The sequence below is a fragment of the Oculina patagonica genome, chromosome 8, assembly GCF_052425735.1.
Source record: "Oculina patagonica isolate OP01 chromosome 8, crgOcupat, whole genome shotgun sequence".
In the NCBI taxonomy this organism is placed as follows: domain Eukaryota; kingdom Metazoa; phylum Cnidaria; class Anthozoa; order Scleractinia; family Oculinidae; genus Oculina; species Oculina patagonica.
Window position 1 is genome coordinate 5,451,081 of NC_135765.1, and position 25,914 is coordinate 5,476,994.

The 25,914-nt window shown below is 38.1% G+C and overlaps 2 protein-coding genes across 2 annotated transcripts; one reads left to right on the forward strand and one right to left on the reverse strand.

Moving 5' to 3' along the window:
• The first annotated feature begins 1,113 nt into the window (after window positions 1-1,113).
• LOC144663431 (uncharacterized) lies at window positions 1,114-21,200 on the forward strand. Its single transcript, XM_078524376.1, has 9 exons — window positions 1,114-1,302; window positions 5,414-5,500; window positions 13,136-13,237; window positions 16,676-17,008; window positions 17,609-17,765; window positions 18,501-18,613; window positions 19,194-19,343; window positions 20,111-20,293; window positions 21,037-21,200. The coding sequence occupies exons 1-8, from the start codon at window positions 1,248-1,250 to the stop codon at window positions 20,287-20,289; spliced, it is 1,176 nt and encodes a 391-aa protein (XP_078380502.1). The 5' UTR covers window positions 1,114-1,247; the 3' UTR covers window positions 20,290-20,293; window positions 21,037-21,200.
• Window positions 21,201-22,550: 1,350 nt separating this feature from the next.
• Window positions 22,551-24,802, reverse strand: LOC144663439 (histamine H2 receptor-like). The gene has a single exon (XM_078524391.1). The coding sequence runs from the start codon at window positions 24,327-24,329 to the stop codon at window positions 23,199-23,201; it is 1,131 nt and encodes a 376-aa protein (XP_078380517.1). The 5' UTR covers window positions 24,330-24,802; the 3' UTR covers window positions 22,551-23,198.
• Window positions 24,803-25,914: the final 1,112 nt, after the last annotated feature.

The following is a 25,914-nucleotide window of genomic DNA, read 5'->3' on the forward strand; positions in this document are numbered from 1 at the left end:
GGGGGCGGATTTCTTGAAGCGAGATAGCTTTTTGGTTCTCACGAAAGAGATTTTTAAAAGAGAAAAAAAATCTTACTGTGAAAACATTTTAAAATTAAACAATCAACTTAGTCGCAGTGTCATAACAAGTCAATACTTTTAACGATGAATTATTTGGGTCTAAGTCGAGAAAACTCAAAACAAACAGTTCCAAAATAGCCATATTTGTTTCCGTTTCTTACTAGTAACATTCGCAGTCTTGAAGAAATGACAAACAAGAAAGAAAAAGCCACAACAATCAGTGAACAAATGCGTTTTGAATGGATTTTTCGATGCATCGAAGTTTCTTCAGAAATATACTTTGCTTATTATACCTTTGACCTTGTTTTGTTACTAGACATATTAAGCTGAAAATTAATTGTATTGAAATGACTAATCGAAGCTATACTATGAGAGATATCTCTTAAGGCACTATAGCCTTCAATAAAGGGAAGTCTGAGAAGGGAACCAAAATCTTCCACTAATTCAAGAAAAATCTTGGCACCGCTATTTTGCTAATTTATGTTGGGTTTCTTTCAGCTTTGATTGTAAGTTTAATAAAAAAAATATCTGATTAAAAATAAAAAATCAATCACGGAGAAAATTGTTATTTGTTACTCAAGAGTTGGGCAAGCAAAACTAAAACATTTACAGTCAATAAGGAAATTGTTTATTTGCTTGAATTTTAACTGCCTTCTTCTTTCAATCTTGTTAAATTGCTAATTGGAAGTTTTCTCATTTAAATGAGGTGTTATATTCTTCGTGGTTTTCTTTTCACTTTACATAAAACGTTCTTTATAATGATCATAAACGACAATAAACAAGTACAGAAAATTGCAAATAAGAAAAAATCAACAAATTCTAGTTTATCCTAAATTGCGTTCGATGCGTTAATCGCTAAGCACTGGCCTTGAGAAAAGCAAATAAAAGTACAATTTCTCGTTTGCCCAGACTAAAAATTGGTTGAGATGATCTCCGGAACGTGAATTCAGTGTTTACTTGACTTGACTTAAGTTTGACATGTGGAAATTTCATTTAAACAAATCCCTTTTAAAGCAAGCCGCTGACTTTATGGCACTTGAATGATTTCAGACAACAAGAAATCATGTGTACTTAGCATAAATCTGTTATTTTATGAATCCCTCCTCGTAGAAGTCATTCGCATCTATATTTAGTTAGTATTAGCAGAAATTGCTTCGTTTGTGCCTTGGAATTCTATTCAAAGAAAAATGAAGCTGTCTTTGCTCATCTTTCTGCCGATTTTGCTCCATGAAGGATTAGCGGGTATGTTAAACATAAACCTCTTTTTCTTTTTCATGGTACACGACAACAAAATCCGTTAATGTTAATTTTCTTCGGTTTAAGCTCTCAGAAATAACGGATCTTTTGCAGTAGAGTCAGTAATTCTTGTAAACGTTGTGAACTGAAATACACTGAGCTCAATTTCATCGATCCAAATGCGGTAAAATTTACGACAACAATTTTTCGATTGATTTGTTTTAATTTTATGCCCGGACTTATAGATTTAACCAAATCTTACGTACTATGTGGAATTACATTAAGGGAAAATCAAAAGATATAGAATCGCCGATTTTTTTTTTTTTTAGCGATTAAGCAAGTAACATATTGACTTCGTGACATACTTTTTAGCGAGCCTTATGTTTCGTCTACACTGACGGCCATATGCATTCTGCGAAACGATTTTTAAAACAAGCGACACATTAAATGATTGAAATCAAGTTTGACAGAAAAATTTCGTCTTTAATTTATATGGATTAAACAAGCCAAAAAACAGAAGATCGATCCTCCGTAATTTTTATGTGGGCTTCAAAAGGAAAATGTTTGAACTTTTACCAGGTGCAAAGAAAGTGTAAATAAAAATATGACAGGGTGTTTTTCGGTCAGTGCTTTAACTACAACAAGAAATCAGATCGGCAATAAAGGTGATGTGATGCGATCAAGGATAACTAGAATGCTATTACCAAAATTGCTGGAGATTTAACGCGACATCTTTCTCTTGTATAAGCATAAGCACTAGGTTTGAAAAGACGAACTCGTTCTCCGATCTGAAGGTCAATATTATTGAGATTCTAAATGAATAAACTGCACTGGGCCGCGAACAAAATGCTGCTTGTGTACGTAGGTACGTAGGTCAGTCTTCTGATCCGATTTGCTGCGTACATTTATACAGCATGGTTTTGCCATGTTCTTTTACGAATAGTTTTGCTATCCTTATCTTGATGCGACAGAGACCTGATATTTTCAAATGTTCTTTGTTCATTGTTTGCAGTCACGCGCTGTGACGTGGACAGACATTTCGAATTTGAGACCTTATCTGGTGTCATTACCACGAGCAGAGGGCACACGGATTGTAACAGTTGACTCGCGTTGGCTGCACATTCTGTTCACTGTGGCATTATACTGTACTAACGAGGACTAAAGAGTCCGAAACAGCTGTCTACAGTTATGCATGTTTGACTCTCGGATTGGTCTCTATCATGTCTCTGCCGCATTAAGTTTTCTACGCAGTTCGTTCAGCCTTGCAGTTTCACGTTTCATATTTAGATTCTAGTTCGAGTACGACGGCGGATACGATTACAGTGAGCTCGTCTGAACCAGTGTACATTTCGGCGGGAAAAACGTGGTAGACTTATTTATTTCTCCAAAAATCTTTAAGACAGAATCCGCCAGGACTTCGAGTATTAATCGGAAAAAATTATCTACCAAAATTATTAACATCTTGTTGCAAACTCCTTTGTTACTGTTTCAAATATCTTATCGAAAGCCGGAAATCATTTCTAACAACACCAATCATCGAGAACTTTTATCGAAGTTCCACTGAATCCCACTAAATCGTTTAATAAAAGACGATTTTACAAAATAGCTACACGTGAGATTTCACCTTTAGCTTGTGAACTTTGAAATTCATTTTCTCAGCCTCTGATAAGAAACTGTTGTTGGTGTTATCACGTTTAATTACTTACATCTTAAGCTTTTAAAAACAGGACAACTCGGATTAATATTAATCCAATTAATAATAATCCTAATGATTATTATAAACCAGTAATAGATTATTATAATCCAGTAATATATTATTATAATCTATTACTGAGGTTTGAGCCGTGCCTTAATCCATTAGGATTAATATTAATCTTATGTAAGATTACCGTATTTATTCGATTAAGCGCCCAACCTCGAATAAGCGCCCACCTCGAATAAGCGCCCACCCTGTAGGTAGGAAAAGTTAATAAGCGCCCAGCCTCGAATAAGCGCCCACCCCCACCCCCTTAAAAGTTGACGTGACCGAGAGGAGTGAAATGACAGGAGTGAAATTGACTAAGTACTACCAAGAGACTGCCCCGAAGACCAAGCCTCTCAATAATTTACAGAAAACTTTCAATGATCAGTAAAAATTCGGCTTTTGGACATCTTCACCTTCTGTTATTATTTACTTTTTTCTTGCAAAATAATGGTGAAAATTTAATAAGCGCCCAGCCTCGAATAAGCGCCCACCTCAAATAAGCGCCCACTCTCAAGGTCCGAAAATTTAATAAGCGCCCAGGGCGCTTAAACGAATAAATACGGTAATATTAATCGGATTAATATTAATCTTAATAGTAATCTCAACAACTCAATCCTAGTCCAAAGCTTCTGAGGATTGACATTATTTGACGATCTAAGGCGGCATTAACCATATCTTATGCATTCTTGGACCCTTTTGAATGGATCTAAATATAACAGACATAAGATCAGTAAGATATAAATATCTTTTTTTTAATTCGTGCGTCTGCTGATAGCAGTAGCTGTTGGTAATTTGTTGAATGAGTTACTAAACAATATTTGGAATTGTCGCTATTTCTACGCAGCTGGTTATTATTCCCTGTCTTAAGGTTTCCCTTTTTGTAAAATCACATGCCCACGGCACGGATTCGCTGGCCCAGAGGCGCTTGTTCCTTTTCGTTTACTTCTAGGGTCAACATCGTCGAATCCAGCTCTAGCATATGCAAAAGTGTCGTCATGTGACGGATGTGATTAGTGGCTTACGTCCTGTCAGTCCTGTGTTGTATTTCTGCAGTGTGTATGACATAGATCTGTTATACGAAAGTTCTTGGAATTTTATCGGGATTATAATAGAGATTAATATTAATCCGGATTATATTATTAATAATAATCTAATCCTTTCAATTTTTTGCCGTCCCTTAATATATTACTGGATTATAATAATCTATTACCGGTTTATAATAACCCTATTACAGTCGAAGGTCTCATAAGCGGACACCCTCGGGACGCGAAAAAAGTGTCCGCAACTGGAGCTGGCCGCTTACGAGAATGGTTCTTGTAAGCGGCCACTAGAGGTGTAGGGGATAGATGGCCGCTTACGGGAGCTTGCCCAGCTAACATAATGGTAATATGCATGTTAGTGGTGTTTCGAAATGTAACCGGACGTAGATGACGACAAAACAAACACTGAAATATGGTACTGTAATTACAGTAAAATCATTGTGACGAATGGCGATGTGAAGGTGATTGATTAATACAAGATACAGAGGGTTTTTATATGATTTTCTTTTGCGGTGTCCGCTTACGGGAGCTTAAAAACAACGAAAAAGTCTAAGTCGTAATCTCGGAAAGTGTCCGCGGCCGCTTACGGGAATGTCCGCTTACGAGAATGTAAAAATACAGGGTTTGTATGGGAGGAAAAACGGGGTTTCTAATTAGGTGGCCGTAAGCAGAGCTGTCCGCTTACGAGAGTGTCCGTTAAGAGAGCTTCGACTGTATAATCTATTATTATTATAATCCGCGGATTAATATTAATCCGAGTTGTCCTGTAAAAAGGATAGAAAATAACGCAATAGGATATAAATTGTTCTGGTTCTCGTTTTTGTCCTACTAAAATTAATATTACTCGGATTTCCTGATGGATTCCGTCTTAAACATTCCGTTCTGGCACAAGCGCTTAGTGCTCGCTAGCCTGTCTCGTCTCCAGTCCCTCGCGGTCGCTGGGGATATTCTAGTTACCTTAACGTTACTATTGTTAGCGGCTACTAATTTTAGCGATTTTAGCGAGTTGGGCAAAAATCGCTAAAGGGAGGAGGCAGCTCACTAGCTATCTGAAACAGTCTATTTGACAACGAGATTTTCCAAATATCTCGAACAAGCAAAAATAAAAAAGCAAGTTCACTAATAAGGAGCTAAGCCCGAAATGGCATAACTTTCTTCTGGAAGCTCGGCTGCGTCAATTTTTACCCACAAAGAGTAATAGGTAGTAGAAAATCAAGACAACTTACCTTAGAATTCGCTGAAAACATGTGTCAAGTCTCCTTAATTCTGCCAGTCGTAAACATGCTTGGATCTGAAGGACTCTTAAAAATTCATGGTATGTCTTCCTTTTCAGATTTTGCAGTGGACCAAGAGGCTTTCTTTAACTCATTAAACCAGTTAGAGAAAGACCGCCAGGAAGCTTTGAGCGAAAGTCTTCAGGGTACGTAAGTGTAAATAAATTCAAGACATGATGTTAATTGATGGTATTTGGAATTGGAAATTTAAGCCGCTAATTGGTTGTTATTTGCGCGCGAAAATTTAGAAACAATTACAGCCGACATGTATTTTTGTAAATTGCTTGTACAGTTTTTTGGGGGGGACGTAAGATTATAAATTAACAGCAATGTTTCATATAAATTCAAGGTCACAACTTATAAATTACCAAGAAAAGATAAAGAGTTCAGACTGCTTAGAGGTTCTGAATGGGGATTAGTGTTTAGTGTTATTTGCCCATAATTTTTTGTGTTTGCTGTTAAATTGGACAATTTTTTAATGTTTACTGTTTCCGGAGAAAATACTGTTAAGTGTTTGGAGGGTTTTTCGTGAACAATTTTACTGAGCATTGTAAATTCCTTTTCTGCTTTTCAAAAATCGGATAAAATCACTCACGAACTTACAGAAAATTTTCGGATTTCCCCTCGAAAATCCTCGGTAGTCTTCGGAAATATTCGGCACTCTTCGGAAATATTCGGTAGTCTTCGGAAATATTTCGAAATGATTGGAAATCGCCGAAAACTTCTTCACATACTAAACAAAATAATATTGGCCTTTTTTGAGTTGTTTTTGTTTCTTTTTGGATAAAATTAACTGTTACAGTGAATTTTTTACTGTTAGTGTTAAAATGCCTACAATTTTACTGTTTCATGTTACAGAGCCAAAAAATTAAGTGTTCAGTGTTATCGAGGTACCCCCCATTCAGACCCTCTGCTTAGACCGCTTTTACAAAGCGTTTCGCTTTTAAATTTATATTGGAAAGACACAAAGGGCGCAAATATCAAAGTTGAAGCGCCTTTTGAAGCCAATACAAGTAACTCAATAGCCTGCGAACAGGCCCCAGAGAGGAAAAGGCAGAGAGTAGTCTTTGCAGGGCTAGTAATTTGAAAGTGTTGTGAAATCTTCATGTACGGCAGGAAAAAGGAGTCTCTGATGAGACTGTTACTGCAATTTTAATACCCAAGGAAGGGCCGAAGTTCAAAGGAATAAATTTGCGCGAGCTGTCTTAGCCTTTTTATAAAAAAAAAAAAACAGCCATTATATTAATAGAGACTTGCTGATTTAGCTTGCTCTGACCGTATTGAGGATATATTAATCTCGTTCTTTTTCCCTTTTTTTCTTTTTTTCAAATTTGTGGAACCGGTCATTGGCCCATAAACTTGCATAAACTGAAGAAACAAAGCCAATACCAAGCTAGCAACTCAGTAACATAAATGATCCATTTTAATTTATCAGGGAAAACTAAGTAAATTGAGAAGGGGTAGTCCAGTGGGTTAGTACCAAATTTTGCAGAAATCGTTACACACTGGACAAAAGCACCAAACTTGGTATACAAAGACCTTTGAACATAAAATTTCTAAAAATATGATGCTCCAAAAAAATCGTCTCACTTGGATGGTGAAAGTGACGTCATTTTTTACGTCAGACAGGTATTTTTGGTTGTTTTGTGTAATATGACAATGAATGGAATTTAGTAAGGGCTTCCTGGCTTTCGTGATGACAGGATAAGCACAACAGTTTGACAATGTTTTATAATAACTGTCAATTAAAAGCATAGGCCTGTTTTAAAAAAAGTTATTTCGATAAATATATTCCAGCGGATGTTACTTACAGACAAACTAGATTAGAACAACTGACAAAAACTTGTGTGTGGCTAGCATGGTTTGCTGCAGCATGCAAGGTACGTAACAACAAATATTTAAGCTCTCTGTAAACAAAAATGTACAAAACATAGAATTCAGTAAAACGTGCCACAATTGTATGGGGAAAAGTTCCTTATAGTGCCTTGAGGACTGCATATCGAGAAGACGTTGTGGAATGCCCTTGGGGCTCTGTTGCGCGGTACTGGTTGTCTAAATGACTAAGAATCGGTGGATTGGTTTTTAAAAGCAACGCATATTAGTCGGACATTACTAATATATTATAAGGAGAGGAAACTAGTGCAAGCGCACCTTAATCAACAGGAGGGTTTTACGAAAAGCTGGGGGCAAGATTACAAAAAATGGCGACACGCAACGACAATCTTGACAGAAGCATGTGCAGAAACAGAAATAGTTCTCTTGGCATTGATACATTCCCACAGAGAACAAGGCAAGAGTATCTTCAAGACCTAGAGCATGCTCTAGACAACCACGTCATGATCAATTGCAGTCGCTGGGTTAGTGTCCAACATTTTCAGCGTGTAATGAGTCATCCAGGAAACATCTAGACGGCTTTATGTGATTTTTATCAATTAAGCCCACGAACAGAAAAAAGCCGAAGTTAAGAACACTAGAGGGGTTTAGGAGCTAACGAAGAACCCATCCCGTCTAATAGTGCACTTTTAAAATCACCCGACCATTAAGAGGAATTGGCTGCCATTATTTACCACAAGTCTTTTGTCAGAAAATCGAATCAAAGCAAGCGGGCATGGCATCAGTAGCCAGCAACGTAAAGGCGACCTTAGCATATTATTCGCCCAAGTCTACCCAAAGTAACGCAAGATACCGGAAAAAACCGGTTGAATGTGAAGTGTTTAACGGTAACGTCCTGATTTACAATCCTAGCCAAACGTTACACAATTGTTTTTTAGAGTTTTCAGAACAAATCTCTCTGCCATTTCTCAGGCAAGAACTGAAAACTGTCAATTAAGTGGAGGTAGTGTAGGATCGCTGTCTGCCAGAGTGAGCGAGGAATGGCACAAATGAGAAATAAAGGCCTGGTGCTCAAGTAAATGTTAGTCCCCTAAAGGAAAGAACTGGAATGCCTTCTTCGCGATACCAAAAACAAACTCTCTTTCTAAAGATGGGACTCATGTAGAATGAGAACACTCAAAAGAAAGGGGATAGCACAAAAAGTACTTCGGTAGTTGCAAAGAGTAGCGACAAATTGATGATGGACTTTACTTAAAAACATGTATAAAGAAGCGGATATCAGAGAAATAGTTTATTTGTTTGACGCTCTTCAAAATGGGCAGAGCAAAATTGAAATTTGAACAGTGGACACGGAATTGGTCTTGGCGCTGTTGGACTGGTTGGCCAATTCTTTAATATACAAGGGAAGTCTCCCGAGTAAACTGGCATATCGGTGGCGTTTGGAATTGGTACACATTTTCTGAGAAGTCAATTACGATTCTGTGGAAATTTAGGTATGGAGCAATCAAAGTCAATTCCGATCCTGCATTTCATGATCACGTTTTTTTGTTGGGCTGCGATACAAATTTGCCTTTTTGTGAAGCCTTTCCTTACTTAAAACAAAGCAAGTTCGTTACAGTTAGCTGTTCTTCAGCACACTCAGAAACTAAAGAGAGAATGACAGTACATAATTATAAGTAAGTAGAAAACCAGATTACAATTACATCTTTAAAAAAACTATTTTTTAACAGGAAGTAAGTTATTTTTCATGATGCTTTGCTAACAATATTCAAAGAGCTGCATACCAGGTTGGGGGTTTGGCCGTGTGTACAGAGCCTAATAAATTTTTCACTAAAAACCTGAAGGTGGAAGTGGAAAGAAAATAATTTGCAAGTCAGTGCGTGGCAATTCCGGAGAAGGCAGGTATATTATTCAAAAAGCCACTTAAAATCAAACTGTTCCTCAAAGTGTAGCTGGAGTGGGCGTTTTTCGTCACAAAAAAGGAATCTTAACACTATCCAGACCAGGGGGCGGAAAGTGCCCGCGCCGACTTTCAACAGTTTATAACTTTTTCAACATTCAACCAAACACTGCCAAGCTTTGCATCTTTATCTAAAATATATTTAGAAATAATTTAATATGACAGGTTGTTGTGTCAGAGACTTGATGCTGTCATGAAAACGGCATTTTGAGAGAAATGTTTTACCAAATTTGTAATTTTTGTGTTTTTATAGATAAAAATTAACTTTTAATGCAGTTATTTTCACCTTTTGGGCATTTTTTGCACCATTTTATCGTTTTCAGTACTTTTTAGTAATTTTTGGCGGTTTTCTTACGTTTTGGAAAAATTTTCAAATCCAAGATGGCGGAACGAAGATGACAAATATGTTGTTGATTTTTGTGATGACGTAATTGTCCTTTCTCGCGATCCATGTTTTTGGAGCATCCGATTTTCTTAAAGCCCATGCCTCAAAGACTACGTGTGCCAAATTTGGTTCTTTTGTCCGGCGTGTAACGATAATTTTGCTAACCCACTAGACTAGGGTGTCAAACACAACAAGAAGCATTTTGGTTGTATAATACATTGATTTTCCCTGAACTGCCCTACTGATTCAAATGACATTGTTTTATTTTGCTTTGTTTTGTTTTTAGGCAGGTTTGTGCTGAAAAGAAAATTTACTGTAATAACGTAACCCCTTTGTAAATTAGCTCCAATTGAAAATTTTTGCTCAATTATGTCCATCCTCAAATGCTGACTAGATGAAAATGCGTCATCCTTTATTTCTTTGATGTCCAGAATAACATCGTCTGCAAATACCGTTTTTAGTCTTTTGTCCGACAAAAAATTATCAGTCTTCTTGTATTTTTGCCTCGTATATTTCACTCACCGCAAACAGCGAGGCCTTAGAGTAGTGCAGCCTGGCTGATTTTGCAAAAGTATTGCAGAATAATTAATACATTTTTGGTTTGCTAAAAGAATATTTACTAAGAAAATGTTTTCGCGAGTTCAATTTCTAGGGCAAAAAGGGCGGTTAGTAGCAAAGAACGCGAAAAGGGGGGTTAGTAGCCAAGTTTATTAGCATTAAAGATAATTATACCGGATACTACAATCACAAGAGAGGCCATACAAAGATGCAGTGTAATTTCAAATGGTAAATTTACCATATAAATAAGCTTGTTTTCTGGGTGTATTTTTCGCGCAAATATTTTAATATCAACGCAGGGAAAAATAGTTACTTTAGTAAACTTTGATAAAATACGAATGTTTTTTACTATAGGAACAAAAATGAGAATAAAAAACAAAACAAAAAAGACGCGAGAACTTTTTGCAATAGCCAAGAATTAAGAATTAAACCGCCTGTTTAGAAAAATATACTTTGTTTTCACGGTGTTATATGTAGCTCAGTCAGTATAACTTCGACAACCGAAAACAGTATGAAATCGTTTAGGGGAACGTTTGTTATTCTGTGCTTTTTTATGTTTTGTTTGTTTTTATACTGATGACTATAATTATGAAATTATTCAGAAAAAAATCAAGTACAAAACTGAGTCCCGTTAAAAGCTGAATATTAAAAGCTACAGTGAAATTCGAAGAAAACCATATCACTTTCACTAGACTGGTCGAATAATAAGCAACATCATTTCAAATAATCTCTCTTTCACTTTAATAAATCATGGACGTTTTAACATTGGAAGCGAAATTATCCTAAAGTCCTATTAAATAATTTTGTTCTTCGACATATGACAATACTTCATGTTCAACAATAATGCTTTCTATGCACGTTCTGTTTTACATTAATGTACCTTTTAAGGAAATAAAATACAACTTGCTAAATCCAGATGCTATTCTTTTGATGCTAATGTTCCAAAGAGAACGTTTACACTGCTAGATCTAATATTTCAATACCACACATAAACCGCTTTCCATCTTGGTAAAAACTAAATGTTCATGTTCGGTCTTCCTTCAAAGCCTTTTTTCGCTCTAAACTCTTAAATATTTTTAAAGGCTGTAAAGAGTTCATAAACTGCTACAACTTTTGCCTGTGATAATTTCCTTTTTAAGTTAGCAATGTTTACATAATTACGTAACAATTGTTTCATTTCTTTCACCGGTTGCTTGTGCCCTGTGCAAAGTTCAAATAGAGTTCCAGTTTTTTTGGGCAGTTTTTTGCCTGTGATGGTTTCCTTTTTAAGTCAGCAATGTTTATAATTACGTTACAATTGTTTGTTTTCCTTCACCGGTTGCTTGTGCACTGTGCAATGTTCAAACAGAGTTCCAGTTTTTTAAAGCTTGATAATCATTCAGTTTACTCGAGTAAAACTTGTCCATTGATGCCCAGTTACAGTTTTGTGTCCCAACAACCTCGATCGTGGTCAAACACGGTGCCTTCATCAGTTGACTTGGTTTCTTCTGTAGTACCATCCTCAGGCCCGTCGATTCCAAATTCAAGTTGCTCAAGTTTCTTTGCTTGTCGTACGATCTTTGGAACGACTTGATCATACGTTTTCAGTTCGAAAACTTCCTTTCTCTCCAGAGGATTCGTGACAAACATTACAAAAGCGCGGCGAAATCTTTCCGTCCGAATGTAATAGATAACGGAGTTAACTGCGCTGGTTAAGAGCAAGAAGAAAAACGAACTAAACACGAGCCAATATTCAACTACTTTAACACTAGTCAAAAGCAAAATACTTCGAGTTATGTCTGGCAGGAAACAAATAGCGTAACAAACTATGATATAGCGGACCGTTTTCAACGCTTTTAGATCCTGAAAACGTTTTATATCCAATAATTTTATACCCTTCCTAAAGCTTACAGTTTTCTTAATTTCTCGTGAGCTTAAATAAGACAAAAGGCAAAACAGAATCAAAAATGCTGGCAAAACTATTCGCGGAAACGGTAAAATGCCCCTGTCTTCGTACTGTGAAATGTACTTAGCAATAGGAGCATTACCGATATCTTCAAAATCTGTGTGAAAAAGAACTACTGCCCCCACCAAAACTACACCTACTATCCATTTAACGGCTATAATCGTAAAAAGTTTTTTTCTGCTTTTCCACGCAGTGTATCGTAGCCCATAAGCGAGAACTAGGTAGCGATCTATGAATATAGTTGAGACCGAGAGAGCGTTTTGAAGGAGAAAGCCCCTACGAAGGTACAAACAGACTATGGCGAGAGTTCGACCTCTAAAAAGGGGAGACGGATACAATTCATAGCAAATAAACAAAGGGATGTTAATGACGCCGTTGAATAAGTCAACTAGTGCCATTTCGACCACGAGAAAGTTAGCATATGTGCGTAAATTTCTATACTTCCAAACCAGTGCACAGATAACTGAGTTACCTAAAATCAGGACGAGTAACAGGACGGCCAGGAGAAAGGTTTGAATGATCAATGCGTACTGCGGTGTTTCTTGTTCGGTGTGGATCGTCATTCGGCTGTAGAATGTAACAAGTATCCTCGGCGACTGTAGCAGTTTCCCGTTAAATTTCTGTTGCTCTTCACCTCTTTCTTGGCCAAGCAGTTATTCCTTACACGACTGAGTGAATTTTGAACGATTAATATTACTGCATATCCAAATGACATTAACTTCAAAGTACCGTGTTTGGATAGGCCGGGCGCGGCATTATAACGTCAAGAAACCTTACAAGATTCATGTGGAGCGAGTTTAAAGGAGCCGGTCGGCGGTCTATCTGTTGTTTTTCGACAGATGCGGCCACTGTGATGAACAATAATAGTTTCACTTCCTGCATTTTAAGCTTGGTGATTTTAAAAACGGGCCGTTTAGAAAGTCATTTCAAAACCAGAACTTAATTTAATTAAGAGAACCTAGTGAATATTTTCCTTTTACACAAAATCACTTACTTTTGTGCTGTTTAAATTTTTTCTAGGCGTTTATTTAATCAAACAGTGTCAATGAATAAAAATTTATACAAATGTTAAAAAACTGAATTTTTTCCTCATTTTCCAGGCCACTTGTTCCCAGATCCCTTGCACGAGGAAGAGGCGTTGCAGGACGAGTCGGCCTGGTCCAAGGTTTCATTGACAAAGAGAGCTATAACTACCGTGAAACGTGAGTAACACCTTGCAAATATTTTAAATGTTTAGGGACACAAAGCATTTACAATCCGAACTACTCCAGTTATCGGAAGTGTGAAAATTTTATAATTAAAAGTAAAGTGAAAGCTTAAATAATAACTATTCAAAGTGGCTATGAGCCACTAAACTCGGAAAATTTATTATGAAACAAGAATCGAAAACAACAAACTGACAAATAGAGATTTGCTAAAACAAATGATGTTAAACTTTCCACAATTCAGTTCACTTCACTTCACTTAGTTTCATTGTCATCTAGCTGCTCATCGAGAGCAGGCCGAAAGGGCAAGTGATAGAGTTCCCATCGGTTGCAAATTGTTTTCTTATTTTTCCTTTTTGTTTTTTGAAGGTTAGGCAAAATAATAATATCATTAGAAAAAATAAGTTTTGGTTTATTTCAAGAAAACTGACATTAATACAATATTTCGGCTGGTAGTTAAGCATGCATGTACCGTATTTATTCGGCTATAAGCCGAGACCCTAGACTTTTAGTTTTTGGAACCAGTTAGACTCTGACAAAAAATAAACCCACATCACTCGGCTATAAGCCGAGACCCAATTTTTCCTCCAAACTATAAAACAATCCACGTGCAGCGAATCAACATATTCGTTAAATCACAACTATGTAATTGAAAAACAACAAATCACTGATAAAGAATGAATTTATTAATAGAACCGTACACAAGCGTGACAAAACATTCACCTGAGTTCAGCATCCCATCTCAAACAATCACGCATTCTTCTGAAGATTAAGCAGTTATCGATCATCATGCCAAAAGCTACTGGTTTTAAAACAACTAAAGCTTCAAATTGAAAGTTGTTGCCGAGGTAGAGACAGTTCAGAACAACTGCGAAATCGCCAGAGAATACGGGATGATTCCTGATGATTCAGAGAATCTTCAGTTCGTCGCAATTCGCCAAGTTGCTAGCGAAAAGATCAAGCAGATCAAGCGGGTGAACTTTAAATGTCATCAAAACGAAACATGTGCTGTTACCAGTATTTGTCGAGTATCTTCAATCCAGTCAAACTCTTCTGAAGTGGTTTCTTTTAGCAGAGAAGTCGTGGTATTTTAAGTTTTCGCTTTTGAACAAAAATATTACATGCAGCCGATTTCTGTCAGATCGTGTTACAATGTTTACCAGCGCGTGCGAAAGACCGATTCTGATTGGCCAGTTTCTGGTGTCGCGACAACAAGTCAAATAGATCGATTCCTTCTTGACCCTTCTTCTCTTGAAAAGTCACGTTAGCAGTAATTCTGCAAATTAACTAAACTTAAAGAAAGGAACAGAAGGAAAGGAACAGAAACAGTCTCAGGCAGAAATAATTATTGTAGAAGAGATTGCGAGGAAATTGTTTAAGACATGCGGGATTTCGAATGCCCTCGTCGGTTCAAAAGACGATCACGTACGCCGACAAAACAAATAATATTCCAGAGCGAGCCGATGGAGGTCGAGTTCCAGCCTAAATAGCGAAGAAAAGACGAATAAAAACTTCATTCCTAACGTTGCGTCATTAAACCAAATGGCTTTTTAGGAGCCACCACTAAAATAAAAGGTAATGACCAAGAATAAATACAAACGCTTGTTAATTTTCGTTGTTGATGACCGCTCGGCTTATAGATGAATATTTCATTCAAATTGAACTCTTTGTAGTCAATTTTTTGGGAAATACTCGGCGATAAATCGAACCCCCAATTTTGTTGAGTTTTAACCAGTTCTCAGAAAGATTTGGTGAAAATATATAGTCTTTGTGTACTTCATATATGCGCATGCGTTCAGCACAAAATTCCGTGTGCTTGGGAATGCATACCACAAGGAGAACATTGGATTTTCAGAAACAAATATATAGCCTTTGTGTACTTCATATAAAGTAACACAGATATAACTCGCATTTTAGCCAACCCCCTACCCGCTTCACAAGATTAATTGATTAATTCAATTTGACATTAATTAATTAATTCAATTAAAATGTTTACAGGAATCGAGGGAAGGAGTGAAATCGGCCTCCTCACCAAAACTCGGAATTTTCCGAGTTAATAAGGGTGCAAGGGAGGCGCGGTGGCCTAATGGTTAGCGCGCTGAACCCCAAATCAAGCGATCGTGGATTTTGAGCCCTAGCCCGGGTTTTTGTGTTGTTTTGGGGGCAAGACGCTTTACTTTAGCAGTGCCTACTAGCAGTGGTGTATAAATGGGTACCGGCGAATTTTATGCTGGGGGTAACCCTGCGATACACTAGCTTCCCATCCAGGGAGAATAGAAATACTCCTAATCGCTTCATGCTACGGATACTGGGATAAGCACCAGTGGTTTCGCCACTTTGGCCCGATGCAGATTTTGCCTTACTTTATTTCACAAGGGTAACACGTGACATAAACAAAGACTCGATAGTACCGTGGCCTCCCGTTTGAGGATCAATAAATAACAGATGTCTTCAGTTACGAAAGCCCGAGACGAACTTAAGACGGAATCCACTAGGAAGTCGAGTAATATTTGTTAAAGTTGGACAAAAATCAATTTCCAGAATAATTTAAATCCTATTGCGTTATTTCCTACCCTTAATAAAAGGTAAAGATGTAAGTAATTATCCGTGATAACACCAACAACAATTTCTTATCAGAGTCTGAGAAAATGAATTTCAAAGTTCACAAGGTATGGGCAAAATCTCACGTGTAGCCATTTTGTAAATTCGTCTTAAGCGATTCAGTGGAATTCAGCGGAACTTCAAAATGTGTTTTCGATGTGTGGTGTTGTTAGAAAAGATTTCTTTTGATAAGATATTTGAAGCAGTAACAAAAAAGTTTGCAATAAGGTGGAAATAATTCTGGTACAACAATTTCTTATCAGAGTCTGAGAAAATGATATTTAAAGTTCACAAGCTATGGGCAAAAGCTTACATCTTTTAAGCGATTCAGTGGAATTCAGCGGAACTTCAAAATGTGTTTTCGATGTGTGGTGTTGTTAGAAAAGATTTCTTTCGATAAGATATTTGAAGCAGTAACACAAAAGCTTGCAATCAGGTGTAAATAGTTTTGGTACATAATTTTGTCCAATAACTACTCGAAGTCCTGGCGGATTTCCTCTTAACCATTTTCCCTTTTTATAACCACGATTCCGATAAATTTAATGGAAGAAACAACAAGATATAGCAGCAACACGTGAAGGAAATAATTAATAAATGAGATACTTATTTACTTACTCCTCTTCGTGCATGGGTGCACAAAAGGCCTCAACCAGATGGCGCCATTGGCTACGGTCGGCCGCTGCTCGTTCGAGGTGGCCCTGTGTCCATTCATTGTCTCTCATTTCTCTTTCCACCGTCCTTCTCCAAGTTTAAATGAGATATGCATCAAATAATAACCCCCTGTATGAGGATAGGTGGCTAGACTGATTTAAGTGTTGTAGTTTCTTTTTAAAGGGAACACGATTCGTCTCAACTTGCCTGACAGTCTTCCCAAAGAGAATGGCACTGGTCGCGTGGAAGTTTTTCACAACAACCAGTGGGGCACTGTGTGCGATAAGTCCTGGGACAGAAAAGACGCGTTTGTTGTCTGCAACGAACTGGGACTAGTCAAGGCAATCCACGAGACCAAGAGAGCCAAATATGGTCAGGGAGTAGGTCCCGTGTGGCTCAATAACGTGCAGTGCACCGGAGGAGAGAGGTCTTTGTTAAATTGTCCCCACTCTGGGTGGGGAAATGTTGGCAGTTGCACGCACGGCAATGATGCTGGGGTCAAGTGTTTGCAAACAGGTAAGAAATTAAAAGCAGGCACGCAATGCGTACATACAGCATACTGGTGACTCTTTTGAAGACAGCCTTAACTCTTTTGTGTTAACCGTCATATACTATTAAGGTCATAGTGCATCATCTAGTGGACACGAAGCACCCTTTTAATGCGACTAAAGAGTTGCAAGAATCGTTTAATTTATAGTGGCATAGCTAATTTAATCTCCCGTCCAAAAAGTACGATTATTATACATTGGCGTCACCAGCTTGATTTTGATTGGCTATAAGCACGCAGCTAATTCTTGCTTGCTGTTTCTCTTACGTCATACCTACAGACATTAGATTTTACATATGTAGAAGTGACGTCATACCTACAGACAATAGTTTTTGTGCGCGCTCTTGTCTTTACAAGTGCAGCTCAGGAATGTGCATAATAAAACAATTATTGGATTCGGTTTTCGCATGATAGCGATAATTATCAAGGCCTCAGTTTGTGTTATCCGCCTCAGCCTTCGGCTTCGGCAGATAACAGAAACTTTGGCCTTGATAATTATCGCTATCATGCGAAAACCGAATCCAATAATTGTTAATTATACGTTCTTATTGCTTTATGTCATTTTCCAGGCCTCCCCCGCTTGATTGAAGTTGGTTGCTACAAAGACAGTCGGTCGAATCGAGCTCTTCGAACTTTGTACGGATTTCTACGAAGGGAAATCGATTGGTACAACCTACGGAGTATGGTTACAAAGTGCGCGGAAAGGGCCTGGAGTCGAGGATTCCGGTAAATATAGCATAAGCAGCAAGATTACGTTCTAATATGGGGCAGGTAGTAACGTTTTTGACAAACCCTGACAGCGTCTTATAAAGAAAAGCCGTGGTCTTAACTGGTTTTACACCAATTGTTACGGTTGTTGCACTACGTATAAAATCGATTTACGTAAACTGCGGTTCGTCCGCATAAGAATACAATTCAACCTCGTGTGGACGCGGTGTAAGGGTTACACAATTCCCATAACCAAAGCCCATAAACGGCATTTAAATACAGATGGCTTATACTCAAATAATTTAAGCGTCCGGTAAGAATTCTGAAAATGAGGTTTGCCTTTTCACTTACGTTCTACACCCAGGCTAAACATCGGTGAACTGTTAGGTAGCTTGGACACTTGACATGACTTTTGTCGTCAGTTTTACTTGACTTCTAGTGCCAAAATCTTGAAAGTACCTTAAGGTTACTATTTGTACTATTTGCGTATCCCTTCCTTCTAATTTTTTTTTTTAAACCCCAAAAAAAATTTTAAACGGCTCAGGGTGGTCTTGAAAGTATGCTTTAAGGCACCCTTTGTATGCTTTTTTTGTAAGGATGTCCAATGACGCCCAAATTTGGTTGGGATATTCTCTGCTCTAGAATATGCGGGAAGATGAGTTCAAACGTGAAATTGTTCTATTGTCGTCGCGAATTCAGTTACAGAAGTAACTTACAGTAGATTGACTGATACCGATTTTCATTTTTTTCCAGATACTTTGGAATCCAATTCTATGGAGAATGTTGGAGTGACGAGGAAGCTGAGTCACGTTACGATATGCACGGCGAGGTGGATAAATCAAACACAGAACAAAACTGCATTGAAGGTTTGTGGACCGAACGAATCTTATTCTTGGAAGTCCAACAAGCAAACTTGAGCTTCATTTTGTCGGTTTTTGAATCTGGTCACCGGTCTCTTCAATCCTTTTCATCGGTAACAAGAATCAGTAGGGTTTTAGAAAAACACTAAGATAAACAAATCCACAATCAATTAACGCGACGAGGAACGCTATATTGCAGTCCTAGATAAGTAAACTAAGAAAGATGATTTAATTTACGTCACTTGGCACACTAACAGTATAAATTGGCAAATGCGAAAGAAGGGATCATTCTAATTCTTTCTTTCTTCTTTCTTTCTTTCTTTCTTTCTTTCTTTCTTTCTTTCTTTCTTTCGTTCTTTCTTTCTTTCTTGCTTGCTTGCTTTCTGTGTTAAGGATTGTTTTGCTTTATGGAAATAGCTTATAATACAAATAACCCAAGGTGGCAAAAACCACAAGACCTTGCAAATGAAATTAAATAACAAGAGACATTAAATGCTATAGTAATTTACAAGCCATTGTAGAGGAAAAAGATACTTGCTATGTCAGCGTGAATTTCAGCCTCATTTACTTTTCCTCTCTCGGAAAGGTACCGGTATGCACTGGGCCAATTTTGTGTACAAATTCGCGCCGTGGTCGGATCTGGGATGCTGGAAAGATAACAGACGTGACCGGGCAATGTCGCAGCTGCTGGTCAACCTGCGATTCCAGATTGACTGGTTTAACATCGGTAAAACTGGTAAGTGTGCAATCAACCGCATACTGAGAATTGGCCATAAAATGTAGTTGAAAACATACACCTAAAGTGGTGAACAATGCAATTACGAACATGTTAAGGGGAAACGTTGCGTCTCGCTGAAACATTTTTACTCCAAAAATGTCTCGGTCTATGGGAAGCGCGGTGCCCTCAGTAATGGTTAGTAGTGTGACGGACTCCGGATCGAGTGGCCCGGGTTCGAGCCCTGGGCCCGGTTGCATAAAGCAACTTAAGATTAGGTGGGATTTTCTGCAACCATTCCCTGTGTCCCTGAAGGTCTTCTTGTACCCAATCATGGATAAATCAGCAGAAAATGGATTGAAAAGTATGGGAAACACAATGCTGGTGTGAAAAAATTTTAGGAACATAGAGAAGAGTGGCACAAAATTCCACTTAAACTTAAGTTGCTTTATGCAACCGTGCCCTGGCCAGGGCATTGCGTTGTGTTCTTGCGCAAGACACTTTACTCTCATAGTGCCTCTCTCCACCCAGGTGTATAAATTGGTACCGGCGAATTTAATGTTGGGGGTAACCCTGCGATGGACTAGCATCCCATCCAGGGGGGAGTAGAAATACCCCTAGCCACTATAAAAACCAGGATACGCTCCGGCTTGATGAGCCATTTGGCTCGACAGCAGGCATTACCTTTTTAATGTCTCGGTGCAATTGTGAATGCTGTATAAGAGGGGCTTTAAGGTCAGATTATAACTGTTTAATACTAAACAAGATATCTTCTTGACATCTTTCAGTCGACATGTGCTATCAGGCCGCAAAGAAGGCTGGGAAGAAGTACTTTGCCGTGCAGTTTTATGGCGAATGCTGGGTAGATAAAGATGACTCGACTTACATGAAGCATGGAACGAGCACCGCCTGTTGGAGTGGTGTTGGGAAAGCCAACACTAACTATGTGTACAAAGTGGAGTGGTAATTAGGTGAGTGAAGCAAACGCACTGATATCGTGATAATGGTCTCCAGAGGTTTTCGATATCAAAGGAATATGGTGTCTTTCAAGGGGACACGGGTTGTTGTTGCTTTTTTTGTTGGAGGGGGACGGGGGGGGGGGGGCGGTAGCAGCTCTCACAAGGTCGCACATGCTCTAACCTTCGAGAGAACACTAGAAGAAACAACAGGAAAAATGCCCGGAGCCCCCCCCCCCGAAACAATAGCAACTGCTACACTAGATGACCAGTAGAATTTTAAATTACGAAAGTTCTACACTTCTTAATTAGAGAGATATCCCTGCTGTTAACGGTAACTTGGTGCGACCGACTCAACTCATCAAGAGAAAAGTTATCCCCCGGGAGGTTTCACAAAATGGAACAAGGAAAAGATTTTGAAACAAGAACCAAGTTTTGAAGAGGGGAGCTAAAATAAAACGGAGCTTTCCTGCTTCCCACGGGGGGAGAGATTTAAAATGCGGTTGAGATATATTTAAATTGGGTTTTCGAAAAGTTGGGGTATTTTTTTTTTGGGGGGGGGGTGTTTTAAAAATTTAGGTATTTTGTGATTTTCTAAACGTTGAGGTATTTGAGGGGGGGGTTAAAGGTATTTTGAAGGTTCAAAATTAAAAGTTGAGGTATGCTGGAAAAATCTCTTTTGGGAGTTTAAAAAGGTTGAGGTACTTATGTGGAAATCCAAAAACTTAGCGTCATGCTTTCTTTCTTTTTCTACATAGATGAAGACCAGTGATTGCCAATGGTGCACCTCCTTTCTCCCTGATGTTCTTAGAAAGATTACTCTGTGTCGGAGAACTACTCTTTCTCCTTTGTAGAAGTTCATAAAGACAATGAATAAGAAATAAAACATATCTGAAAAAGGAATGTCTATGCGTTTTGATGTTATGCCTGTTTTTACCTTGGGACCTAATTGTCTATGTTTAGAAGAAGCGACGACGATGATGTTTTTGTCTTATGGTAAATTTCTCTCCTCGACGCTTGAAAATTGTTCACCTACCTTGATACAAATAGGAATGTGGTAATAAATGCCATACTATAAACTAATGAAGAAAATAAACCACAAAAACTTCCACAATTTTTCAATACTTCTGTGATGAACTTTATTAATGATTCTGTTATGATCTTTTAAACACCATTTCAGTTTAAAAATAAAGAATATTGGTGTCTCAAGCCTATTTCCAAATGATGAATGAATTAGCCAGATTATAGGAGCTATCACTGAAAATGTCATAATGTAATTTTTTTCCATTTTTTTATGGTACAATTACTTCCAATCCCATGATAAGTTTTGGCAAGCCTAAGCAGAGCTCCCGGGGAGGGTACTCCCTAACATTTACTACGGGGTTGTCCCGCTTAGTCTCTGAGACTCTGGACCTGTTCCAGAGAAAAAAGCTGAATTTGCGACCCTGTTCCAGACAAACATTGCAAAATAGGAACCCATTCCAGACAACATCTACAATGGAAATATATGTAGATAGATATAAAAACACAAGCGTATATCACAATGCGCTCACTTGACTTTGTCTGTGGCTCGGAGATAAAGCGATGAGAGGAGCGGAGTTTCATAGCTAAACTCGATCGTGTTTAATCAGGATTTTGGGGAAAAAATCGACCCCGTTCTAGAGTCAAAAAGGTGATTTTTATACCCTGTTCCAGAGTCAGATAGGCAAAAAGGATACCCTGTTGAGCGGCACATACCCGTATAGCCCTTATATGGGAGTACACCCCGGGGCGGAGCTCCCGGTTAGTTCTCATAATTAATGGCGTCTATTTAAAATGATAGCGATCATGAAAATTTGGAAATATTAAGGTTTGGGCCCCTAAAACCCAAACGTGATTTCACAGCTAGGGATTGATCGAGCTGAAATAGTTTGAACAAACGCGAAACAACATCCGCTATGAAGCACTTTATTTGATTACAGATAACTATAAATCAATGCCACCAATGTGTTGTTTGATTTTGTAGAAATGGCAAATAAATCAGACAGAACTTTTATTAAATACTCTGGTTCTGCAGGTTTGTTGTTTTAGGTACTGAGGGCGTGACGAAGGTAGATATGTAAATTATTTATTATCGCTTGGAAATACTTATATTATTACCGATCAAAATATCTCCTGATAAAATGATCAAAAAATTGACAATAAAAAAGAAACCTAGTGAAGAAATTATTCAACATGACACGAGCGGGGACAAAGAAAAAATAGCCCCGGGGGAAAAACGGGGGCCACTGCATATAAAATGCAAGAAGCATAGCGTTGTCGAAAGCAAAATTAAACCTCAAATCTTCGAGACATTAATATTTTGCTGATTTCATTGATTGATTGTCATGAATTGGTTGTGAAATTACAAAATATCATGAGTTTTGTGACTTACCAGTGAAGTAAATGACAAAAAAGATAAATCTTTGTCATGAAAAGGTTATTAGCTTGTTCAAATGTTTCCATGAGAACAGAGTTTAAATGTTACAGAAATCTTACAGCTCATATGAGGGTATAGGATAACCTAATCAACGACCGGTAATTTCGTGGTTATGTCTAGATCTAGTATACAAAGCAACGCGTTTTAGGGAAAAAATAATGATTAAGCTCATGCTTTATGGAACAAAAGTTTAAATGGCTAGTTTTTACACAATAAAAACCCTTAAAAATCGCTCTATCCCTCTATGTCGACCAAACAGAATACTTAAGCTGTATTTTTAAAGGAAATTTTGAAACAAAACTACAGTAGAACGATATGTGTATAGATGAAATGTCTTAGATCTTCTGTTAAACTGTTTTTTGCGCCATCTACAAAGCCTCCTTTCCGCTTGGAAACCCATTGCAGTCTTAATTCAAAGCATGCTAACTGTACATAATCAAGTGCCTGTAGATTTCGCAATGGTTACTGAGATTTCGCCACATTTGCAGCGTCAAAGCTATTTTCATCTTTCGTGTGCCCCCGCGTGCTTGTGATCTCACCATCAATCCCGTTGTTATTCCCTTCTGTGACGCTCTCGTTACGGAACGTAGAGCTTACACCAAACGTACTTCGAAAACTCGTGGTCCAAAACTGGACAACAGCGTCGCCAAGGTTGCTGTTAAGCTGGCCGCATTTGCAGGGAAGAACGCGCAAAATTTTGTGTCTGAAGTCACGGTTGGAACTCGAGTAAATGACCGGGTTTAATGCAGAGTTTCCGTAATGCAGCATTTTTATCGCTAAAGTCGCTATCGGTGGAACGTAAAAGCGAATAAACTGTACCAAGATATTCATCACGAAAAACGGAGTCCAACACACGATAAACGCTCCCATCACTATCGCTAACGTCTTCGCGGCTTTTATCTCGCGCTTGAAGTAGAACGCTTGACGCATCGGCTGGATGCGGCGCGCTTGGCGAAGAGCCGCGAGAAAAATGCGGGAATATGAGTAAATCATCACGGAGAGCGGGAGAAGGAAAGAAACCACGAAAACCAGCACGGGATAATAAACTCCACCGTCTAGATTGATAGCAGCGATAGTTATTGAGTAGAACCACAAGCAGATTAAAACGATCAGAGCGCGGGTTTTGGTGATAATTTGTGAGTATCTCAAGGGCGAAGTTATAGCTATGTATCGATCGCAGCTGATGGCGCATAAGTTCATGATTGAAGCGGTGGAAAACAGGATATCCAAGCATTTCCAGAACGCCATTAGGATAGGATCACAAGCTTTCCAGGTATTAATGCACTCTGTGTTCTGAATTACAAGCCAGATCGGAATGGAAACTGATGCTACAAGGATATCAGTCATCGCTAGCGAGACGATGAAAATGTTTGTGACACACCTAAGGTTTGTTGAATGATAGAACGCGAAGCAGACCAAAGTGTTCCCTAACAGAGCTAACACCATCACCACAGCCAGCGCTACGGTCGATACAGTGACAGTCGTCGAGGAAAATGCCACGGTGTTCTGCGTCAAATTGCTGGCTGCTGCGGCTTCCGCAACGGCGAGGAATAAAAGTGTTATTAAAATCTTGCAGCGATTTATCCACCACATACTGTATCTCCAGTTTTTAGATTGTAAACTTGTACAGTTAAAGTCAAGTCAATGATTTGCTAAGATAGTTCCGTCTTTATTACTTGCCGTGCGATTCACAGAATCCGTCCGAGATTCGACAGTTTTTTTTTCCAGCTTTCTAATGTTGTCGTAGCGACAGAATGTTGTTGACAGAACCAGGAAGTTCGATTGAAAAACCAAAAGGCAAAAACTGGAGATCGAATTATCTCAAGTCCTTCGAAGTTCGATTTCTTTCGCTGATCGATTTTTTCTGGCAAAATAAATCGCAAAAACTGACCACCAGCCAGATATTGAAAACGGATGTGTTCTGAAGCAATCAATCGAAATTAAGCTTTAAATTCTGAAGCTGATGTGAAACAATCTAGAGAAAGAAATCAGATTACAGGAGTAACAAGTGCGATTTTCATACCAAATCTTTTTCTTGTAATGAAAATATCCTATCATTGTTTGGGGTGAATAGTAGCCTTCATCGAACTGTTTACTTTTGTAATTTTTTGTTTGTCCAACATCTATCCTAAGCCATTCATATTTCCAATAATTAGACGTATATTGCACGAGAATTTGAAATAGACGGAATTTAATAAAGGAACATGATAGTTGTGCTGACAAAAGCAAATGGAAACATATACCATGAAATAAAAAAGGTATCTTCTTTCATGTAATTCATTCAACGCTTTAATAATCTCTCGCGCAAATTATACAATTTATCGTATAAGCTGAGAGAAAAATCTTTTTTAATAATCGTGATCTTATCATTTTCAGAAATTGAATTATCTCACCTTTAAATCCCGATAATTTATCATTTAATTTTCTGTAATTATACGTATTTTGGCTGTTTTCTCACATTTTTTCCCCCGTGTTTGCCAACGACGACCTGACAAGTCCGTTGTCATGACAACATGGACATATCCATTGAAAGTTCAGCTGAAATAACACGTACTAAATTAAAATTGTTACCCTGAAGTATAAAATTCAAAATCCAAATTTAAATTCCTTGCTCTGAGCGATAGGTATTCACAATATAGTTATAGCTCAACTTAATCTTTTAATGTTGGCCGAATATTAAAGACGAAATTTATGGACACTGCAAAATTTAATCTCATTACCTATCAATTCTGTGCGCCGATTGCGTTGAAGAGGGTCGAAGAGGAAAGAACAGATAAGATTGACACTTTCTCGTAAAGGTAAATTAATTGTTTACTCTGGACAGGAAAAGATTTTTCCGTCAGGATATTGAATAGATGCGAAAACGCAATTTGTTCAAGAGATTCCAAATACAGAAGCAGCCCGTATGCTAATATGGGAAAATGACAGATGCATTTAGTGCCCTATTGTCGGTCACATTGATTAACAAGTTGGGCCTATATCCTCGGTAGATATTCCAACTCTATACCTCCAAAATAGATCCAAAAGTAGCCTGGTTTGTCCGACGATTCGAGTCTAGAAGGGAGAAACGACGAGCCATTCCGAAGGCTCTCGAAGATTCCCTAAAATGTTTCGAAGATCTGAGGACCTCAAGAATGTTAGTCATCTTTGTCGTTGTCGGTTTTTACAAAGTTCTTAT